The 20,783-nt window shown below is 43.7% G+C and overlaps 1 protein-coding gene across 3 annotated transcripts in view; it reads right to left on the bottom strand.

The window, feature by feature from the left end:
- INPP4B (inositol polyphosphate-4-phosphatase type II B) overlaps positions 1–20,783 on the bottom strand; it is a 385,552-nt gene that overhangs the window by 164,371 nt on the left and 200,398 nt on the right. For all 3 annotated transcript variants that reach the window (XM_019534402.1, XM_019534401.1, XM_019534403.1), the window contains exon 10: positions 14,009–14,156. In XM_019534402.1, the coding sequence (XP_019389947.1) occupies positions 14,009–14,156 (148 nt within the window). The remainder of the gene's footprint in view (positions 1–14,008; positions 14,157–20,783) is intronic.

A 20,783-nucleotide genomic window follows, 5' to 3' on the forward strand; every position in this document is an offset into this window, starting at 1 on the left:
AAGAAAGGCACAGCTCAGCTGTCGGAGTGAAGAGGAAGTCGAAATGTAGGCATTGTAGAATGTAGAGGGGAGTAATTACTTCCTTCAGTCTGCTGGCACTGCTCCTACTAATGCAGCTCAGTAAACTGTTAGCCTTCTTGGCAACAAGGGCACACTATTGGCTTACATTCAGCTTACTGTCCGCTGTAACTTCCAGGTCGTTTTCTGCAGAGCTGCTGCCCAGCCAGTCAGTCTTCTGCCTGTACAGGTGTATAGGGTTGTTCCAACCTGCACTTGTCTTTATTGAACCTCATGAGATTTATTTTGCTCCAATCCTCCAATTTGTCAAGGCTTCTCTGAATCCTAAACTTACCCTCCAGTGTATATACTAATCCCCCCAGCTTGGTGTCATCTGCAAATTTGCTGAGGGTGCACTCTATTCCATCTTCCAAGTCATTGATGAAGATATTGAACAAAACCAACTGCAAGACCAACCCCTGAGATACTCCTCTTGATACTGGATGCCAGCTAGACATCAAGAAGTTGATAACCTTCTGAGGCTGACAGTCCAGCCAGTTTTCTGTCCACTTTACAATCAATTCATCCAACCTGTACTTACTTAGGTTAACGCCTTTTTTTATGTTAACCTTCACAAATAAAGGCAACTATCATATGATGAGTGCAAAGAGAGGGAAAGGGACAAACTGTCCCGATTACCAGAAGAACAGGTTAGGGATTACTTAGGAAAGCTACATGCTTTTTAGTCAGCAGGGCCAGATGGGATTCTTTAGCCCTAGGGTACTCAAGGAATTGGCTGAGGTAATTGCAGAGTGGCTATCCTCTTTAAATGGTCTGCAACCAATCAGATAAGATTCAAGGAGGACAAGTGCAAAGTTGTGCACAAATACAGACTGGGAAGTGACTACTGAGGCTGTAGTACTGCAGAGAAGTCCCTGAGGGTTACAGTGGACCATAAAATGAATATGAGCCACCAGTGTGCTCTCATTACAAAAAGCCAAAGGCATACTGGGCTGTATTCACAGGCTGGATTCACTTACAAATCAAGTGATTCTTTTTGCTCTGTTCAGCATTGGTGAGGTCTCAGCTGAAGTAATATGTCCAGTTTTAGGTGCCACACTTCAAGAAGGATGTGGACAGAATGGAAAAACTCCGGTACAGAGTAACAAAAATCATTAGATGCCTTGGAAACATGACTTATAAGGAAAGGCCCAAAGAATGAGGGTTACTTAGTCTGCAGAAGAAAACACTGAGGGGGCAGAGGAGCAATAACTTTAAACTATCACAGAGGTTGGGGATTAGAAGGAACCTTCTGACTAGAAAAACTGCCTGTACCTTTTGTTTAGCTGAGTGCTTGTTTGTTTGGTGGGTGTGTGCTCTGAGAAGCTGGGAGTGAGTGCTGAGTGACTGTTGATTGCTGTGGGATTGCCGACTGTGTGATTGTTGCCTGGGCCTCAGTCAGCCCAGGCCCGGAACGGTATAAAAGGAGACTCCCCAGGCGACTAGGGAGACTGTGACCAGGGACTGCCAACAGGGGAGCAGTTTGCAGGCAGCTCACAGGCCAGTCATGGGCTGGAGTACACAGGAGCTTCTGACAGAAACTTCAGTTAAGTGAATGAGGAGGGGGGCTTCTATGGGGGTGGCGACATGGAGCGCAGCCCCTGCCCTGCTGCTGCCTCTGGCCTGGAGCTCCTGTGAGGCCTCTACCCAGACACGCCCCTTCGCTGGGTTGGCAGTGGCCTGGCCCCCTGTCTGCAGGGGTTGCCTGGTGGGACCTCTGAGGCCTGGGGGTAGAGTGGGGGCTGGGGGTTCCCTTGCCCGTCCCACATATACCTGGATTGAGGCCCTGGAAGGGCAGGCAGAGGTGATCAGGCTGCAGGGGATCTGGGCAATTGAAGAAGAGATTGATGGCTACTTTCATTCTGTGCAGGACAAGACACCTGACAGAGAAGCTGCGAGGAAATGCCCCAAAGCAGATGCTGGTGAGTGGAGGATGCTCACCTCAGAGGCCAGACCTCTCACAGTGGAGACAACTCCCCCAGTGCAGTTGGGGAACAAATATGAGGCCCTGGCTGCACTGGAGGAGTGTGCAGTAGGGGAAAGCACACTGGAGGGGCCTGCCACCATCACTGAGCGAGTTGAGGGCTGGCCAGGTGAGCAGAAGAAGAGAGACCATGTTATCATTGTGGGCAACTCCTCGCTGAGAGGAACAGAGGGACCTATCTGTCATCTGGATCCCACAGCGCGAGGTCTGCTGCCTGCCCGGAGCCACGATCATGGACATCATGGTGAGAATTCCTGACTTCATCCAGCCCTCTGACAACTATCCCATGGTCTTCATCCATGTGAAAACAAATGATGCGGCCAGGAGTAGTCCAGACCATATCATGAGGGGCTCCGTGGACCAGGAGGAAGACAGGGCGCAGGTGGTCTTCTCGTTGATCCTCCAGGTCAGTGGTCACAGTAGGCATCACGTCACCAGTGTCAGAGAAGTCAAAGCGCGGCTCCAGAGTTGGTGTTATTGTGCGGGTTTTGACTTCCTGGACCGTGATCTGCACTTCTATGCAAAGGACCTCCTGGGACGCGACAAGATTCATCTCTCCACAAAAGGTAAAAGTCTCTTTTTAAAGGTTGGCCGTCTTCCTACATTGGGCTTTAAACTAAGTATGATGGGGGATGGGGAGGCAGGAGGTGGAGAGAGTCTAGAACCTACAAACTGTGAGACATGAAGCAGTACACCCAACATAACTACCAATAGGCCCTCTGGGAATCACCAAACGGGGGTGGGGGGCACCATTCAGAGGGCTTAAGTACCTGTATAATAATGCTAGGAGCATGGGGAACAAGCAGGAAGAACTCTCACTCCTGCTTGCAGACAATAACTTCGATTTAGTGGGGCTAATGGAAACTTGGTGGGACCCTACCCATGACTATGTGGTACACATTGAGGGCTACAGGTTGTACAGAAGGGACAGTGTAGGGAAGAAAGGGTGTGGGGTTGCTCTCTATGTAAAGGAGCATTATACATCTCCCCTAAGCAAAATGCGATCAGAGGAGAAAGTTGAGGCATTTTGGGTTAGGATACATGGAGGTCGAGGGGAAAGGGACTTGGTGGTGGGGTTCTACTACAGGCCACCACACCAAGAGGAAAAGCTAGACTTGGAATTCTTGAGGCAGCTCTCAGAGGCCGTATGGTCTAGGGACGTGGTTGTCATGGGAGACCCTAAACTACCCTGACATCTGCTGGGAGGAGCAGTCAGCCAAATCCAACCATTCATGTAGGTTCTTAACCTGCCTGCAGGACCTTCACCTAATGCAGAAGGTATACAGTCCCACTAGGGGGAATACCTTACTGGATTTGGTGTTGGCTATGGAGGAGAACCTGGTAAGGGAGTTGCAGATTGATGGTCACCTTGGGGACAGTGACCACCAATCAATCGAATTCACCATATGGCATAGGGTAGGGACACCAACCCACCAACTGTTGATGCTGACTTGGTGCAGTGTCACTTGGATAGACTGGATGTGTTTAAGTCAGCAGCCCCGATGAGCTGCTTCCGAGAGTACCGAAGGAATTGGCTGGTGTCATAACAGAACCACTGGCACAGTTGTTTGAGTCCTCGTGGCACTTGGGTCAAGTCCCAGAGGGCTGGAAAAGGGCCATTGTGGTCCTTATTTTCAAGAAGAGGAGGAAGGAGGATCTGAGTAATTATAGGCCAGTCAGTCTCACTTCCATCGTTGGAAAGGTCTTTGAAAAGATTATGAAGGATCACATTTGTGGGAGTCCACTGGGAAAAATAATGCAGCAGGGAAACCAGCATGCATTCATAGCAGGTAGGTCATGCCTGACTGATCTGGTTTCGTTTTGTGACAGGGTAACAAAATGCTTAGACTCAGGAGCAGAGGTGGGTATCATGTTCTTGGATTTTAGCAAGGCCTTTGATATGGTATCTCATCCCATTCTCATAAATAAATGAAGAGGCTGTGACATAGATGTTTACATGGTCTGGTGGGTGACAAGCTGGCTTAGCGGTCGCACCCAGAGAGTGGCAGTAGACGGGTCGGTATCGACGTGAACAGATGTGGGTAATGGGGTCCCACAGCGTTCGGTCCTTGGACCTGTACTCTTCAATATCTTCATCAGTGACTTGGATGTGGGTGTGAAGTGTACTCTGTCCAAGTTTGTGGATGATGTTAAATTGTGGGGTTAAGTGTGCACTCTGGAGGATAGGGCACGATTGCAGGCAGACCTGGACAGGTTAGGAAAGTGGGCAGTGCACAATAGGATGCAGTACAACAAGGACAAATGCAGAGCACTGCACCGAGGGCTCAAAAATATCCAGCAGACCTACTGCCTGGGGAATGATCCTCTCAGCAGCACAGAAGCAGAAAGGGATCTTGGAGTCATAGTGGACTCCAAAATGAACATGAGTCGTCAGCGTGACAAAATTATCAGCAAAGCTAGCCGCACTTTATCATGGATCAGCAGATGCATGACAAATAGATCCAAGAAGTTTATACTTCCCCTCTATGCGGCATTGGTGAGACCGCAGTTGGAGTACTGCATCCAGTTTTGGGCGCCATACTTCAAGAAGAATGTTGACAGACTCGAGAGGATCCAGAGGAAGGTCACTCATATGGTTAGGGGCTTACAAGACAAGCCCTATGAGGAGAGACTGAGGGATCTGGACCTCTTCAGCCTCCTGAAGAGGTCCAGAGAAGGCTGAGCAGTGATCTTGTGGCCACCTACAAATTCATTAGGGGGATGCAGCAAGGGATCGGAGATGCTCTGTTCACCAGGGTGCCTCTTGGGGTAACAAGAAACAATGGTCACAAACTGACAGAGAAGAGATTTAGGCTAGATATCAGGAAAAACTTCCTCACGGTAAGGGTGGCCAAAATTTGGAATAGGCTTCCAAGAGAGGTGGTAAACTCCCTTACCTTGGAGCCTTTAAGGGAAGGCTGGATAGGAGGCATCTGGCTGGAGTCATCTGACCCCAGCACACTGTCCTACCCAGGCAGGGGGTCAGACTCGATGATCTATTGAGGTCCCTTCCGACCCTAGCATCTATGAATCTGACTATAAGGGTAGTTAAGCATTGGTATAGGCTACCTAGAGATGTTGTGGAATCCTCAGATGTTTTCAAGGGCAGATTTGACAGACACTTGACTGGGATAGTTTAGTCAGGGAAGATACTGCCTTGAGCAGGGGCTGGACTAGATTGACCCTGTTAAGTCCTTTCCAGCCCTATTTCCTATGATCCTATAAAGATAGAAAAATAAGAAGCACTAAAGGCAAATTTCCAAAACTATGAAGGAACAGAGCTAAGCTAGGCCTTTGTGAAATGAACCCAGGAACAATTCTTTCCCAGCATCCAAGCAACTGGACTTTAAAAGTCCTGAAACTGCTGCCAAGTCCCCTTCCTTTTGCTAGTAGTTTTAATCTTCTGGTTAAAAATGTCTGACAATATTTTTTTAGATTGTTCCCACTTCTCACTCTGAACTGGACCTAGAGAATTTTAATAGAGCTTGGAATAAGGGAATATCCCTATCACTGTTACCTTGTTACTGGCTTTTCTGACTTTTTGCTTTTGTGGTCACCTTTTGCTTTCATTAAAAAATGCATGAAAACGAAAAAATAATTTTAAATCACATGAAAGATTTTATGCTACATAAAACAATTTTGACAACATTTTTGAATCACTGAAAAGTAAGAAAAAGTGAAATTGGGTTCCCAAATGCAAACTTATTTTTTATTTATTTAAGTTAACTCTGAAACCACCAAATCAATGATTTATGCAGGAATTCATAGGTTTCAAAATGGCATGCTAGGATATATAAGTGCAGCTCTTATTACTGAGACTAAGACCTGGATGCTGCAGTTCAAGTGGGATGCGGACAACCTGGAGAGGGTCCAAAGAAAAAACATTCATCTGATTGGAGGCCTGCAAGGAAGGCCCTACGAGGAAAGGCTAAGAGACCTTAACCTCTTCAACCTCTCCAAGAGAAGGCTGAGAGGTAACCTTGTGGTGGTGTATAAATTCATAAGGGGAGAGCAACACGAAGCAGGCGACGATCTGTTTATCAGGGCACCCACTGGAACAACAAGGAACAATGGCCATAAACTACTGGAGAGTAGGTTTAGATTGGACATTAGAAAAAAATTCTTCATAGTCAGGGTTGCTAGGATCTGGAATGGGCTTCCAAGGGAGATGGTGCTCGCCCCATCCTTGGGGGTCTTCAAAAGGAGACTGGACAAGCACCTGGCTGGGATCATATGATCCCAGGTCTGGTGACCCTTTTCTTGCCTGCCAAGGGCAAGGGGTTGGACTAGATGGCCCACTGAAGTCCCTTCCGACCCTAGAATCTATGAATCTATGACCTAGCACAACACTTTGAGTATGTTCTCTTAAAATCACAAATCCTAATTTCAGATATGTGCATGGAATCATGGACATATTCTTGAAGCCATTTTACACTCCAGTTTCTCAGAAAGGGAACTAAAACACCCAAGGTATCATTTACCTAATTAAATCTGAAGTTTGATGATAATCTAGGATTTAAGTATTTCTGCCAGTATTCTTCTCTTAATCATAAAGACTTGAAATCAAGAACAGCCAAAAAAAACCCCACCATTACAAAATAAATACTGTTTTATTAGAGATTTGTTCTCAAAAAGGAGATTTGGCAAAAGATTTAATATATGTTTTATGTTGTCTCCTCATCAAAAGTTATTAATGGATGTTTTAGAATTTTATTACTACCCCGTCACATCTGCAATCTTACCCTCAAGCTCACTGATAATAATTCTACTTTGAATTATGATTTAACATTGTATCATATTTATAATAGAAACACTTAAACCTCATCAAAAACATTTTATGAGGTTAAACATTACTAAGTATGAGAGAGGTATATTGAAAGCAAATGAATAAGTTCACATAACGAAACAATTGCAGTTGCAAGAAATTGCAGTTTATAACCAAAGAATAAAATAAGAGCAGTTAGCTTTCAGTCTATTTTCTTTCAAAGTTACTACTATACTTTTAATCAATTTGAGGGTCTTGCATCAAATTACAAAATCTAAGTCAAGTAACAGGTGTGATCTAGAGACTGTGCATGTGTAGGCCCTCTCACTAGGTATTAGTAAACCTTTGAATAAAAAGCAAAGTTACTGATTCAGATTCTAAAGTGGTATAAATTGATGCAGTTCTAATAAGGTCAGAGGTTTCTAACATCTGGGGGTGAGACCACTCAGCCCACTGCCACCCGCCCAGCCTCTGCCACAGCAAGTGGCTGTCCGGCCCATGACCACTTACCCTCAGAGTCAGCTCATCAAGGAGCTCTGCAGTCCAGATCCAGTCTGGAGCATGAGGTTAGTTTGATGCCCCCTAATCTAGCCTGTCTCACCCACATCCAGTAAGAATGGTGCTGTCCCGTGACATTACTGGCTCTCTCTTCCATATCAGATCAAATATAAGATACTGGATAATATTCAAGTTGGTTTAGCTGATTTCTTCCCTTCCTGTGATGCTTATCACCTACACTTTTCATAAGCAGACACTTAACTCCTTAGTCGCCAAAGAGAACAATGTATTGGGCTAACAGACTTCTACTTTTGCATAATATTTGTGGAACAGCTGTGTGTAACTCTTCACTCATTCAACTACAAAAGAGGGCTCCTAAACTCAGTAACAGTCTGAACAAAGGAGTTTGTATCAATTACACTTTAATCCAAAATTATATTTTAATAATCGGCTATTAGATGGGCATTTGTTTTGTTTTTTAATTGAACACTACATTTGCCTATGTCAAAGAAAACAGTACAAATAAGTTTGTGTCAAATTACAGGAACGCTTTCCTTTATATATTAGAGCTAGATGCTCTAGAGTTATAATGAACGTTTTAGTTTTCTGGCTTTTCTTTGTGAGTTGATTTAATGAATTTCTGTGTGTTTGGGCCCTTGTCTATGGCAAGATAAAGCAGATGATTAATTGGATGATTACTTAAACTTTGAAAAAATCCCCTTTGCTAATCAGACTGTCTCATTCAAAATAAATACTAGAGATCTGTTTGACTGAAATAAAATAATTAAATTGTGCAACAGTTTTTCTTTTAAAAAAAAAAGTATAACTTCTTTTGTACTTAGATAAATACTGTCCTAATTTATGCCTTGTGTGTTTTCATGGAAGTGAATGGGCTGAAATCAACCTTGGCATCATTTCAGTAAAGTCAGACCTATTAGGACTACTTGGGTATAGATCAGTGCAAAACCTAGGTGTCTTCAAAAAAATTTAGAAGCCATAGTATGACTGATTCACATGCTTTTAAAATCCTGAACGTTATTAAAATGACCCGAACACTAAATCATTGAGAAAAATGGTAGTTTCTGTACTGCTGTCCAAACCTTCATCTGGAGGTCTAGCGCTATGCCTATTGCGTATGGAGGCTCTGTGGGGCCTGACGACTTTATTAATACTTTATAGTACTTTATTAATACTTTATAATACTTTATTAATTTACTGTGCATGGAGGTCTGTGTATTCAGTTAAAAAAACACCCCAAAACAAATACGTTTAGAAGCAGTTAGACTAACAAATATGCAAATAGTTTTAGGAATCTAAATGGATTTGCCTGTGGAACACAGCAAAAGGAAACTCCCTGATCTCAGGCACATCATGTGCAAGGCAAGGCAGCATGCCGGATACAGGGAGCTGGACCCGAGCTCCAGTGCCAGAAAGTAGGAGGGGGGGGGGCCTGGAGGAGGAGGAAGGGGACCATGGGGGGGACCCCCACTGACCCTGCCCCCATATTGCTTTCACTCCCAGCCCCATCCCCTACCTGCCCCCTGAGTCCTCCTGGTGGCTGCCCCACCCCATACCTGTACCCCAAGCCTCCCCATTACTGCCCTTCCCAGCCCCATCTCCCCAAATCCCCCGATCACTGCCCCTCTGAGCCCAGCATCCTGGCAATTTAACCCCCCCACACACACTCACTGGCAATAGCAGCTGCCGTTGGGGCAGCTCCCCGCACAGTGCAGGGCCAGGTGACAGCCCCAGTGGCCCCAGCCTGGACCCTGCTTCCCCATGCTGCATGGGAGGGCTCTGCTAGGAGGCCCCACAGCCCCCACCACTGCCAATGAGTAAAGGCTTTTTTTTTTTTTTCAAATGCCAGAGGCTGGGGTGGGGGAGGGGGCCAGCCATCACAGGGCCGAGGGTGCACGCAGGGGATGAGGCCAGGTGGGTCAGCCATTGTGGGGTCTGGGAGAGTGGGTACAGGGAGGGAGGCTGGGCTGGGCAGCCATCAGGAGGGCTGCAGGAGCCAGCAGGGGATGGGGCCAAGCAGGGCAGCAATCCAGGAGGTCTGGGGGAGGAAGTGGAGGCGGGGCATGTGGGCTCTGCAGTGGGGGTGGTAGCTCCTGCGGGGCCATTTGGCCCCTGTTGGAGGGGCTGTAACCCCTGTGGTGGGGGGGGCAGCAAAACATAGGTAGTTAGAATTCATTTTATTATGATGATAGGGACATTGGTAGGCTTACAAATTGCTTTAACACTGTAGATATATGAATAGAACATTGCCCAACTGATCTCTCTCTCTCTCTAGAGATATATATATAAATAAATATAAATATATATATATAAATACACACACACACACACACACAGACACACACACACACACACAGTGTTCTTTTGCTTTAATTGCGAAGGAACATGGATTTCGGGGTATTTTACAGACTGACTTTCGGATTTTTTTTTATCAGGGATAAAATAGGGAACACCAGAATTCCTGCTAGGGAGGCCAGTGACAGGGCCCTGCCTGTTCAAATCTGGCACCTCGGACCCAGCTGGAGGTGGCTGGCCAACTGCGGCCAGGAGGACATGCTTTGACAGTTCAAAGCAGGGCACCACACTGGAAACATCTTCAGTGCGATAGCTGCCCAGATGGCCAGGCAGGTGGCATACATGGCAGTAGTGCCACATAAAGGCCAACTTTGTGGCCACAGTCCACTGGCAGCTGGCTCAGAGAGGCAGATGCCTCTACTGACTGTGCAGCCCCCATCCAGGTCTGGCAGGCGCACAGCAGGTCACAGCCAGGCAGCAGCCCCCCACTGCCAGACTGCTGCAGTGGGTAGAGTGTGCAGGGAACTCCCCAGGCTGCTTCAGCAGTCTAGCTGGCACAAGGGGTAGTGTCCCCAGGTACCAACTGGCTGGGCCCCAGAAGGTTCTGAGAATAAGTAGCCCTGAGCTACTTCACAGTGCAGCTTTTTGTACTGCTAGGGCCAGGACAGGGCAGCTTTTTATATTGCTGGAGACAGAACAAGTGCTGGCCCCAGGCTCTAGCTCCCACTGACTGCAGATCTGGGAGGAGCCAGGCAGGGTTATTTTGCCCCATGTGGCACAATTTGCCCCACACCAAAGTGCATGTCCGGGCACGTGTGCTGAGGCAAAAAGCTCTGGCTCAAATTTGCATCACTCTATTTGAGCTGCTGCAAGCTCACACGCTTGCATGCGTGGACCCACCTACAAAGGCTCATCAACCACCGTAACCCAGACATTAAGTCCTAAAATGTCAAAAAAAAATTCAGTGCAACCGTCTCACACTATTACCATTCCTGAAGCCACTATAATAGCTTAAATATCCTATTCTCTGCACAACAGCGGAGGAGTTGAACTAAATCCTCATGTGTAAACTGGAGCAAATGAATGCTATTGCACAAAATACGGAATTGGTGTTAATGGTCTAAAAAATCCTTTCAATTTTGCTCCCACATGGAAATATTATTAAAGATGGGATATTGAAAAATAGAGTTTTAGAATATGGTCTGAAACGTATCAATATTTGGAAATGACAAAAAAGAATCCATAAAATCAGACAAATGGATTTTAACACATTTGTTTTACAAGAAAAGCATGCTCGAGTTAGAAATGGACACACTCCTGATGCAGAAAGAAATCTGATTATGCTTTGTTTGTTAGCAAGATGGCTCATGGAAAGTTCAGTAGTTCATTCCTGCAATTTGCTTATGGATTATGTCCATAAATGCCAAGAGCCAAACTGAGCCCTGACAAACTGGTGACATTCCTTTTTAGCCAAGATTGACCCCAAGGGATTGACAGAAATTCAATGGAACTTGTAAGACATACAGTGAAAACAGTGTCAACTGTCGTCTTCTGTCTTTCGCTGTGCTGATTTAAAGCCAGTCCAGGCTGTGTTTTTATTACTGCAGGGATATACTGTAGAGTTGTTGAAACTTTTTGAATAATTCATTGTAAGGATCTAAACTTCCTTTCCTTATTTATAATCTTTAAATTTGAAATTTGAAAAATGGATATTCCATTCTTACATGAAAAATGGTAAACGAACAAAAATGATCAAGAGCATCCATGCCATTCATACTACACTATCCAAAAACCTTATTAACATAATATAAAACTACAGAAAAAAATGGAAACCTATTACAAACGCTTAGGATAAAACCAAAGTAATTTGCTGTTACACCAGAAAATCAAAATTGAAATACAGCTTTATAATCCTTATGGAGATTTTCTTCTGTGGACATTTGCATAAGTCCTTAATTCATTTATTTGCATTTTGGAGAATATTAGTTACTATTAAAATACCCTGACACCAACAAAGTTAATGCTTCAACTTTTGAAGTTAAATGTTCCCTGAAGTTGCCCATTCAAAAACAAATAAATGTTAGGAAATGTAAAAGTTCTGATTAGCTACAATATTTTTTGTAGGTTTATCTTGTAAGGAAACATTATCTCAGGTTATGAAGGGAAAAAGAAATTAAAAATATGATGTATATACAACAGGAGAATGTTAGTATCCTAAAAGGGACTGTAAGACTTGCCACAGGAGTCATAAATATAAAACAGAGCACTGCACTCGCACATAGTTTGTGCTTAGTTTCTTTAAAAAGGAAAAAATGCAGTAGGGGTGGGAAGATAAAAAAAAGATCCTGGAGGAAAAAAAAAAAGAAAAGAAAAGAAAAAGAAAACAAACAAGACCCTCTATACCCTACCCCTTACACAGACTGAAAGACAACAGTTAACAGAAATCCAGTTTTGAAGAAAATCTGTACTAAAATGTTCAGAAGTACCCACAATTTTGCACTAACTGTAAACCAGCAACTCTGGCAGTAAAACCTTCTGCCAATAACTTGACTGCTAGTGCTGAAATGTCAGTACTAATCTAAGATTTCATTTTAAAAAAAAGTAATTTTGCAGTGTCTCTTTTTGTAGAAAAGCTTTCACAACATAAACTACCGCTGTAACTGTAAGTTTATTGGATCACTTTCCCCTGAAAATCATTTAAAAGTGAGGACATGTAGTGTCACTTACTACCCCTAACAAGTGCAATCACATCACCATTTTTCAACCTAGCAGCTGCCAGTATTCCTACCTTCGGTTGCTACCGGCGTCTGGCATCATGTCCCCACTTCACCATGTCAGTACAGTGAATTTCACACATGCATGCTCATGTACACACACTCTTTCAAGTAGGCTTCAATAGCTACCCCAGCAGCAGCACTGAAATTGTCAGCTCTTGACTTGGTCTCTGAGCAATTGCTATTTTAGTTCATTTCTCACTTGGATGATGGGCGATGGATAGAAATATGCCTATTTATCTTTCCCATTCTTATTTTAATATATAATCACGTTATGACCTCACCTATGCAGTACACTCGTATAAACAGTGTAATAGAATGTGCTGTTTCCAGAGCAGCTTTGCTACTGCTAATGCCAAAGAAGGAATATAAATGAAACAGCTCATTCAACCCTACATTAAAAAATACATACTCATTTAAATGAATGAAAATCTGGGACCTGGCTATACTGTTCAGTCAAAGCAATTTGCTTTCAGTATCTACCAAAAAACCCCTGAAAATTTAGCATTCCCAAACAGGAACAGGCTATGTAAGTCATAAACACAACATAATAAAGGAGAATTCTGTAGTAACTTATGCATGTGCTTCATATCACTCATCATCATTTCATCTCAATACCATTAGTATAAGGATCAAAGAAGCCAACAATTTTGACACCAATATCAGTGGGAGTAAAGCTGGGGGAGTAGTTCTGGACCCCAGCTACAGGTTCCAGTGATATATAGGTGTCATGGATGAGCTGTAAAGACTGTGACAAAAATACTCCCAGGATAAAAGCAACATAAAACAGTGTCAGGATGTCACAGATTACAAAGAGGAGGATATACCAAGGAGTCAACAAGTAGGGGGTGGGGAGTTATGGAGTATGTAATTATACTATTACAGAACTATAAACATTCTGGGCTACAGCACAACAAATAGATGGCCACGGGCAGGCTCCTTTTTCAGTTCCCATGGCACCTCAGATTTGGGGTGGCTTATGGCCATCTTTGGCCACTGTTGTTCCCTCTCTGAACTTTCTGAGATAGATGCTTCTCAGAAATCATTTTTGATTGTACCATCACATTCACACATGAAGATTTTTTGAAGCCCCATATGTGAAAATAAGCATTTTAACTGGTTAATGCAAAGCGGTTACTGGAAATAATTTGTGTACTTACTGGTCCTATACTTCATTCAACCATCCTTTGCCGTATTGCTTGTATTTTATTATTTCATGGCATTAATGATGCTAGGGCACACAGCCGAACACACTCCAAAGCACTCTGAAACCTATCATATGCTATTTGGTTTTAAAACATGTTAATTTTTCAAAATATTTATATTATTAATAAGCTGCTTATTCTCAGAAGTTCAGAACCATGATTGTATTTAACACAATGCACTACTAGGAATTCATGAAGTCACTAGAGGCTGAAAATTTCTGAGCAATGAATTGTGTTGATTGCAGTCATAGCTATGAATTTATCAGCCAAGGAGATCACCATATTTCCTCTGTCCGTTTCATAATATCAATCAGCATATTTTAGCTTCTCTTGATCAGTAGTCATGTATAATATAACTGAAAAAGAATTCCTTAGGAAAAAATAGCATCTGATCTGTTTTTGTTTCCCTTACCTTCTCATATCCTCCTTTATGTGCAGGTTAATCAGTTCCTTGGGAACATGGAAAGAAAGAGTTGTTTCAGCCATTTGTTCTCGAATACGCATCCACTTGTTGTCAGAAGTGGGAAATCTGTATAATTTACAGACTGGGTTTTTTAACACTGGAGAAAGGGAGAAAATTATGACATTAAATGTAAAACAATGACATTAAACGTGTTTTCTTCAAAAGCTTTCAAAGTGTTTTAATCCAATGATACAAAGTTTCTTCTTTCTTTCTCCCTAAGTTTCCAAACCAAGGTCCAAAAACATGCATATTATTTATTAAAAGCATAGTACTGAAGACTATACTACTCAGCTGGAGTACCTAATTAAATTCAATCTATTGCAGTGGAGCTGGTGAATGAATTCAGCATTTCAGCTATTGCATGAATTCAAGCTCTCTACCACGTAGACTTGAGATGAAAGCAAGAAAAGTATTAATGTACTAATAAACAGTGAAATCTTATACTAATAAATAAGAACATTATCTGTAATGCATGAGTAGTGGTATTGTACCCTCCCAATTTTATGTTAAAGGACAAAAGTCTTGCTGTGTCACTAAACAAGAAGCCGGCACCCTAGAAAATTATACAGAATATACAATTTGGCAGCGCCCCGAACACTTTGCTCCCAGTCCAGAAAGGGGGTTATTTTTGTACTTTGGTTCCTTACTTATGAGAATCATGGTGGTCAGCACCTTGAAGGACCAAGCCCCAGAAAAGCACATTTGTTTTTTTTTCTCCCAGACCTGTTATACGTTTACTCACACCAGCACTCTGTCACCAGGCTGTGCTATTTCAAGGCTGGTCTCATCTTTCCCTTGCAACTTTTTCCTGTTTTAAACTAATTTTCTGGAAGGAGCATATGAGACAAAACCTGAGAAGGATGACTTTCATTTTACTATAGATAAGCTTACCAGGAGATAAATATTTGTCATTATATGCACATGGAGAAACATTCTCTCCTTATTAATTTAGAATGACTCTAGACAGCAATTCAAAACCTACAAAAGTATCTTTCCATCAGCCTGCTGCTAAAAGCTGCCTCTCATCGATTCTACCACTCAATATTGTGCATCATTCAAAAAACTGTTACCTGTGTTCACTGTAAAGAAATTGTTGCTTTTAAAAACCCATCAACAAGTGGCACTTGCGACCTATATTACATAACTTGTTGGTGGAAGAAGCTCTTTTCATTGCCTGTGTACAACTGATTCATGTAGCATGAACAATACAAGTGTAATAAAGAAAGGCCAAATCACCAAAGATTCCCAAAAGAACCTTTAAACCTCCCCCAAAAAAGCCCCCCAAACCACCATCCTGTTCTACACAGAGCTCCTTCAGAAAAAGCTTGAACAGAAAACACTGACACTTGAAAATCAACATAAACAAGCTGATTATTAGTAGGGAGATTTACAATCCACTTCATATACAATTAACGTAGCAGATACTAATTTTTAAATAATGCTTCTTTATTACTAGAGAACCTGTACAACCTGGCTTTTCCTACATTTTTAATTAAGATTAATTAAAACACTCTTCTTTCATGTGAAATGCAAGGCTTTGCAACCTAATTTTTTATTAATAAATTTCATTTAATATTAAAGAAGAATTTTACAACAAAACAGGATCGTTAGTAATTTTTTACATTTATGAACAGCAGTATTTTTTTATGCATAGAATTCAAAATTCAGCAATGATCAGGCATCATTATCCACATTTTACAGGTGAAGAAATTTAGTAACAGGGGTTATAAGATTTACCCAAATTAAAAGAATCTCTCATTACAGTGCCCTATTCAATGGAGCAGTCTCTGAGAAAATATCTTTTGGTTAATATACTGTAACCTTTCCCCATTTTCTTCCTATTTTTGTAATGTTTTTATGTTCATGGAAGAGGTTTTATTGATAACACCGAAGACCAAAGTCCTCTGTCAGTCCATAAACCACACCAGTTGTTCCATGCAAGATGCATCAGAGTTCCTCAACCAAGACAGGGAAAGACATTCTCCAGAATTAAAGTTGCTCAATAGGCATGGATAATTCAGCTTTTGGCTTCAAGAATATGCAGCTGCCAAGATGAATGACATTCTAGGGCACGGGGCAAGCAACCTTTTATAAGGCGTAGGCCAGAGGAACCCAACTCTGGACCAATGTCATCTGGGTGGCTTCAGCAGTGCAACAATGGAGGATTTTCTCTGTGCCTGCTCTGGAGTCAAGCAGATAGGAGCTGCAATCATATGACTGCCACTTCTCTCATTTCCCTGCTTCCTGGCTGCAGCTGTACCACAGGTTCCAGTCCATGGGGAGCTGTACCAGGACCAGGCAACTGCAAACTGTGCCCCACACTGACGCTTCTCCTTGGTCTTCCACACCCTCAGGGCCCAGATACCGTGCAGGCACAGCAGGAAGTTGCTCACCCCAGCACAGCTCCTAGAAGCTGTGCCCATGTTGCAGCTTGAGAGGTAGCAAGGAAGGAAAAGTGGCAGCAACAAGGACAGTTTGCAGATAGCTGGTACCAGTACAGTACCCTATAGACTGGAAGCTGCACCTTTGTTGCAACAAGGGAGCAGGAGAAAAGTGGTGGTGGCATAGGCACAGCATCTGGCAGCCTGGCACAGGTGCAGTCAAAGACACCCCCAACCCCCGCCTCTGGTGTACTGCTGAAAACACCCAACCCATGTCAGACCAGAGCTGAAAGACCAGGGAGAAGCAACAGTGGCAAGGGCACTGGTGCAAGCTGCCATACTCTGGCACAGCCCCTTGCTGCTCAGCAACATCATGGGCACAGGCAAAGACCTCCAACTCCACAGTCCAGATCCAGTGGATCCATGAGTGGGATGCAATTCATGGGCTGGATGCTGCCAACCTCTGTTCTCTGCCAGGTAGAGGCCTTCTCAATAAAAAGCACACTGACCCTTCATTTACAATGGTCAACGATTTTTGGATGATAACCCAGACATAAAAATCTCTTTACTGCATGTCACCCCTGTATAACTTTTTGAATAATGTACCTAAATACTAAAGGAGACACTTTCAGAAAGAGCTGCTAAACCTGTGCTCAGAATTTACCATGTTTACTTGTGCGAAGTGAATATGTATGTACCAAGAAGATGTCATTTAACTGCTGGGTCACTAAATGCAAGCACTGTTTGCTTGTGCAAGTGTGTATGCATCAATGCCAAAGATTGCAGATGTAAAAATACCAGGAAAAAAATGGAAAAAGGAAAAGTGAGACAGATATGTAGGTCACCTTGAATATTTAGGTTTTGTATTTCTCCTTTAACGAGTATAAGAACCAAGGTACAATCTCTTCTCTTGCATTTTCATTGTAGCAGTATGCTGACGTTTTCAACTAATGGCAAAAATTTCTATTTCAATTTAAAGCTCTAGAGAAGATCCTGCATCTTCCTTATAAAAGGAATCCAAATAGTCCCATTTGTAATGTTACTAATTCTTGTGCCTTCAATGAAAATGTTTTTCTTAAAAACACAATCTCTGGGGTCAGATGATTCATCACATGAGATTTTCAACTAATATTTTCTTACTAAGGACCTTGTGTTAAATCTATGAGAAGTTATGAGGCATTAAAAGTTAAAATGTGTTCTGAGTGCTCATCCAGTAATGTTTATTACAAACTCTACATGCACAGTTAATGCCCTCTAGCTCTGCCGCTAGAGAGCCAGTGAGCAGGCCTCCTGGCATGCCACCTTGGAGTGAATTTTCCCATATTTCTAACAGCAGCTGAAAACAGCCAGGTGCAAACAAAAGCATCAATTGGCTTAAGTGAAGTGAGACAAGGACATGAATTATAATCCCTCTCTGACCGACCGTTCCAGCTGGTGTTGGGTCTCCAGGACCTTCCTGGAGACAATGCATGGTAGAACTGAGCAAATCCTTGCTCTGACCACTCTTAACCACAGACATCCAATTCATTGACCTCACAGGCTCCAGGCCCTGATGAGACAACTCTGAGTACTGTGATGTTGCCATGCAGCTCATAGTGGGCCACAGTGGCAGGAGACACATGATGCTGCACAAGCCACGGTGCTACAGGCTGGGTATCAGATGACATATTGTTGCTGCTGGGCACTACCAGCGAGAACTGGTGGAAACAACTCATGCTTGGAATCTGGGATGAAGAAGAGTGGAGGCAAAACTCTAGAATGTCTTGTGACACATTTATGAACCTTTGCACTGAGCTGCCCCTTGTGCTCCAGTTGCAGGACATTGGGCTTTGACATTTGTTGTCCATCAAGCCATGCATAGCTCTGATTTGGAAGTTGGTGAACACCAACAGCCTCTACTCTCTCACCAACCAAATTAGCATGGAGCAGACAATGGTGATGACAGCTGTACACAAAGTGTGTGATACCATACTTGAGGACCTGGGCCTCAGTTTATTCAGCACAGGACCCTCATGAGGTCATCACAGAGTTCGAAAATATGGGCTTCATGACCTGCACAGGGGCCTTTCATATGACCCATGTACATATTCTAAGACCCCTTCACTATGCCACAGTTTATATCAATCATAAGGGGTTCTTTTCAGTTATACTCCAGGAAGTCATGTACCACCATGGGATGCTTCACTAACATCAGTGCTGGGTGTCTGGGCTGGGTACACAATGTAATCAGAACCTAGTTTCATAGAAATGATGGAGAGTGGAGAAGTGGCACTCCCACTATGGATTTAGGCAGTCTGACCATTCCCCCACTGATCAAGGACCTGGCCCACCTGCTGCTCCCCTGGCTCATGAAGCCATACACCAGCCAGCTGGACCCCAGGAAAGGTGTAACTGTGAGTAACTATCTGATGGTGAAGGGTGCCTGAAGACACAATGGCAGTCCCTGGGGTTTGCCTTGAACTCTGGCTGAGAAATGTTCCCAGCTTCTTGCATGTTCCACAAAATATATGAGATGAGCAGGAAAACATTCCTGAAAACCATGCCAGCTCTGGACAGAACCACACTGGGGGAAGGTCCCAAGCACTCTGGATGATGCTTGGACTGAACCTGCACTGCCAGTCAACTGTCCTGAAAAGAATCACCTCCAGGCTGTTCTGATCAAGGAAGCCTTGTCTTTCTGTGACAATATTTTGCCAAGTGGGAAGGGTTTAGAGGCTCTCTGATTGTGAACCCTTTACTTGCTGTGATGTACTTTAATATGCTTTTCCAAAACATTAGTAAACATCTTTCAAGCTAACTTGGATTTTGCAGGTAGCAACGCTGCAAAATATGTCCTGATGCTTCTTGTGACTTCCTGTGCCAAAACCAGCTGCAGACTCATGGAAAAGACAGCCAATTATTATGGCTTCCTAGGAAAGGTGTGTATGACTCCATATGTAGGTGAGTGTTTGGAAGCTTTCCTAAACCCGTGTTACAGCTTCATAGCTTTGCCAGATCTCGTAGCAGTGAAATTAATAAATGACCATGTCCTAAACTAGGATCACCTTGCTATCCCCCTGACAAGGTCTCCCCTGAAGAATGATGCCCCGTCTCACGCCCTGCCCAAAACTTCCAAGACCACTGTCCCCATGACCCTAAGCTGCATGGGGACCTGAAATCTTGAAGGATGATAGCTTTCACTGCCACCTGATATGGCTGTGCCCAGTATCCCTGGAATGACAGAGACAGCTACAATACTGGGACCCAACCAATGAAGTATTCCTGGTGCCAGATTAGTTCATGCCTTGCACAGAGGAGCATATAGGACTGCCACCAGTTGTATCAACAGTGCCTTTGTGGGGCACAGATGTAGGGTGGCATTGTACTATGGTCTAAACTTTCCCTCCTCTCAGAGTTTTACCCCCTCTGCCACCTCTCTGCTCATGTTCATATGTGCCTATAAAAAGCCTTTGATTGTGTATTTCTGTATACTGGTACCCTAAAAAACTTATCTGATGGAGATGCTGGATCCTGGTCATGTGGGCAGGAGCTCTGCTGTGCCCACCCCTAGGTAATGGCATGTGAAATTCAACCAGCAGCAACCAACATGGACCAGAGTAGAGGTAGCTTCCCCCAAAACCACCAAAGTATCCTAATGTGCATGGGACTTCTAGGTGGGGGGGTTGGTATGTGTTGCCAACTACTATTGCTAGGCAAATGGTCTGGACTGGCGCAGGTAGACTGGGTTTCCACCAACTGCTTTGTATGCATGAATTAATGCTTAAATAGGGTTAACACTAGCTGGCCTAGCCATTGAATGCCTTAACTAGCCTATCAAACATCTGCCCCGTGCCATGGTCCAAGCCTGGGTATGCCACCAATTTTCTCTTCCTCTACATTGTGCAACACATAATGTCTCCTCCCTCCCTTCTGGTAAATCTCTTCCTACCACATTGTGCCCTACGCAGCTTCAGGGTGCAGCATGACAATAACAGTGCTGGAATTCCCATTCCACCATGTTCTACCAAATGGCCATAAAAGAGAATGAGGATGCCTGCTTGGTGGACTTGTTCCCCACCCAGACCTAGACCCAGGATACACAAGACAGAGACAGCTTGGATGAGGCCCTTGTTGAACAGGCAGACACAGACAACCCAGCACCAGCCACTGGTATGTTTTAGCAACTCTGAGGGAAAGGGTAACTGATGGGTTGACTTGGGGCTCTGGGGGTTGCTTGAAGGTCAGGGGTTACTTGGGTTTCACTCTGGGGGTGGCTCGTGGTTCAGGAGTGATTCTGTGTTCACTCTGAGGGTGTTGCATGGCTTGGTGAATTGTTTGGGTATGGGGTTGGCAATCAGTACAGA

The sequence above is a fragment of the Crocodylus porosus genome, unplaced genomic scaffold, assembly GCF_001723895.1.
Source record: "Crocodylus porosus isolate Cpor-Errol unplaced genomic scaffold, CroPor_comp1, whole genome shotgun sequence".
In the NCBI taxonomy this organism is placed as follows: Eukaryota; Metazoa; Chordata; order Crocodylia; family Crocodylidae; genus Crocodylus; species Crocodylus porosus.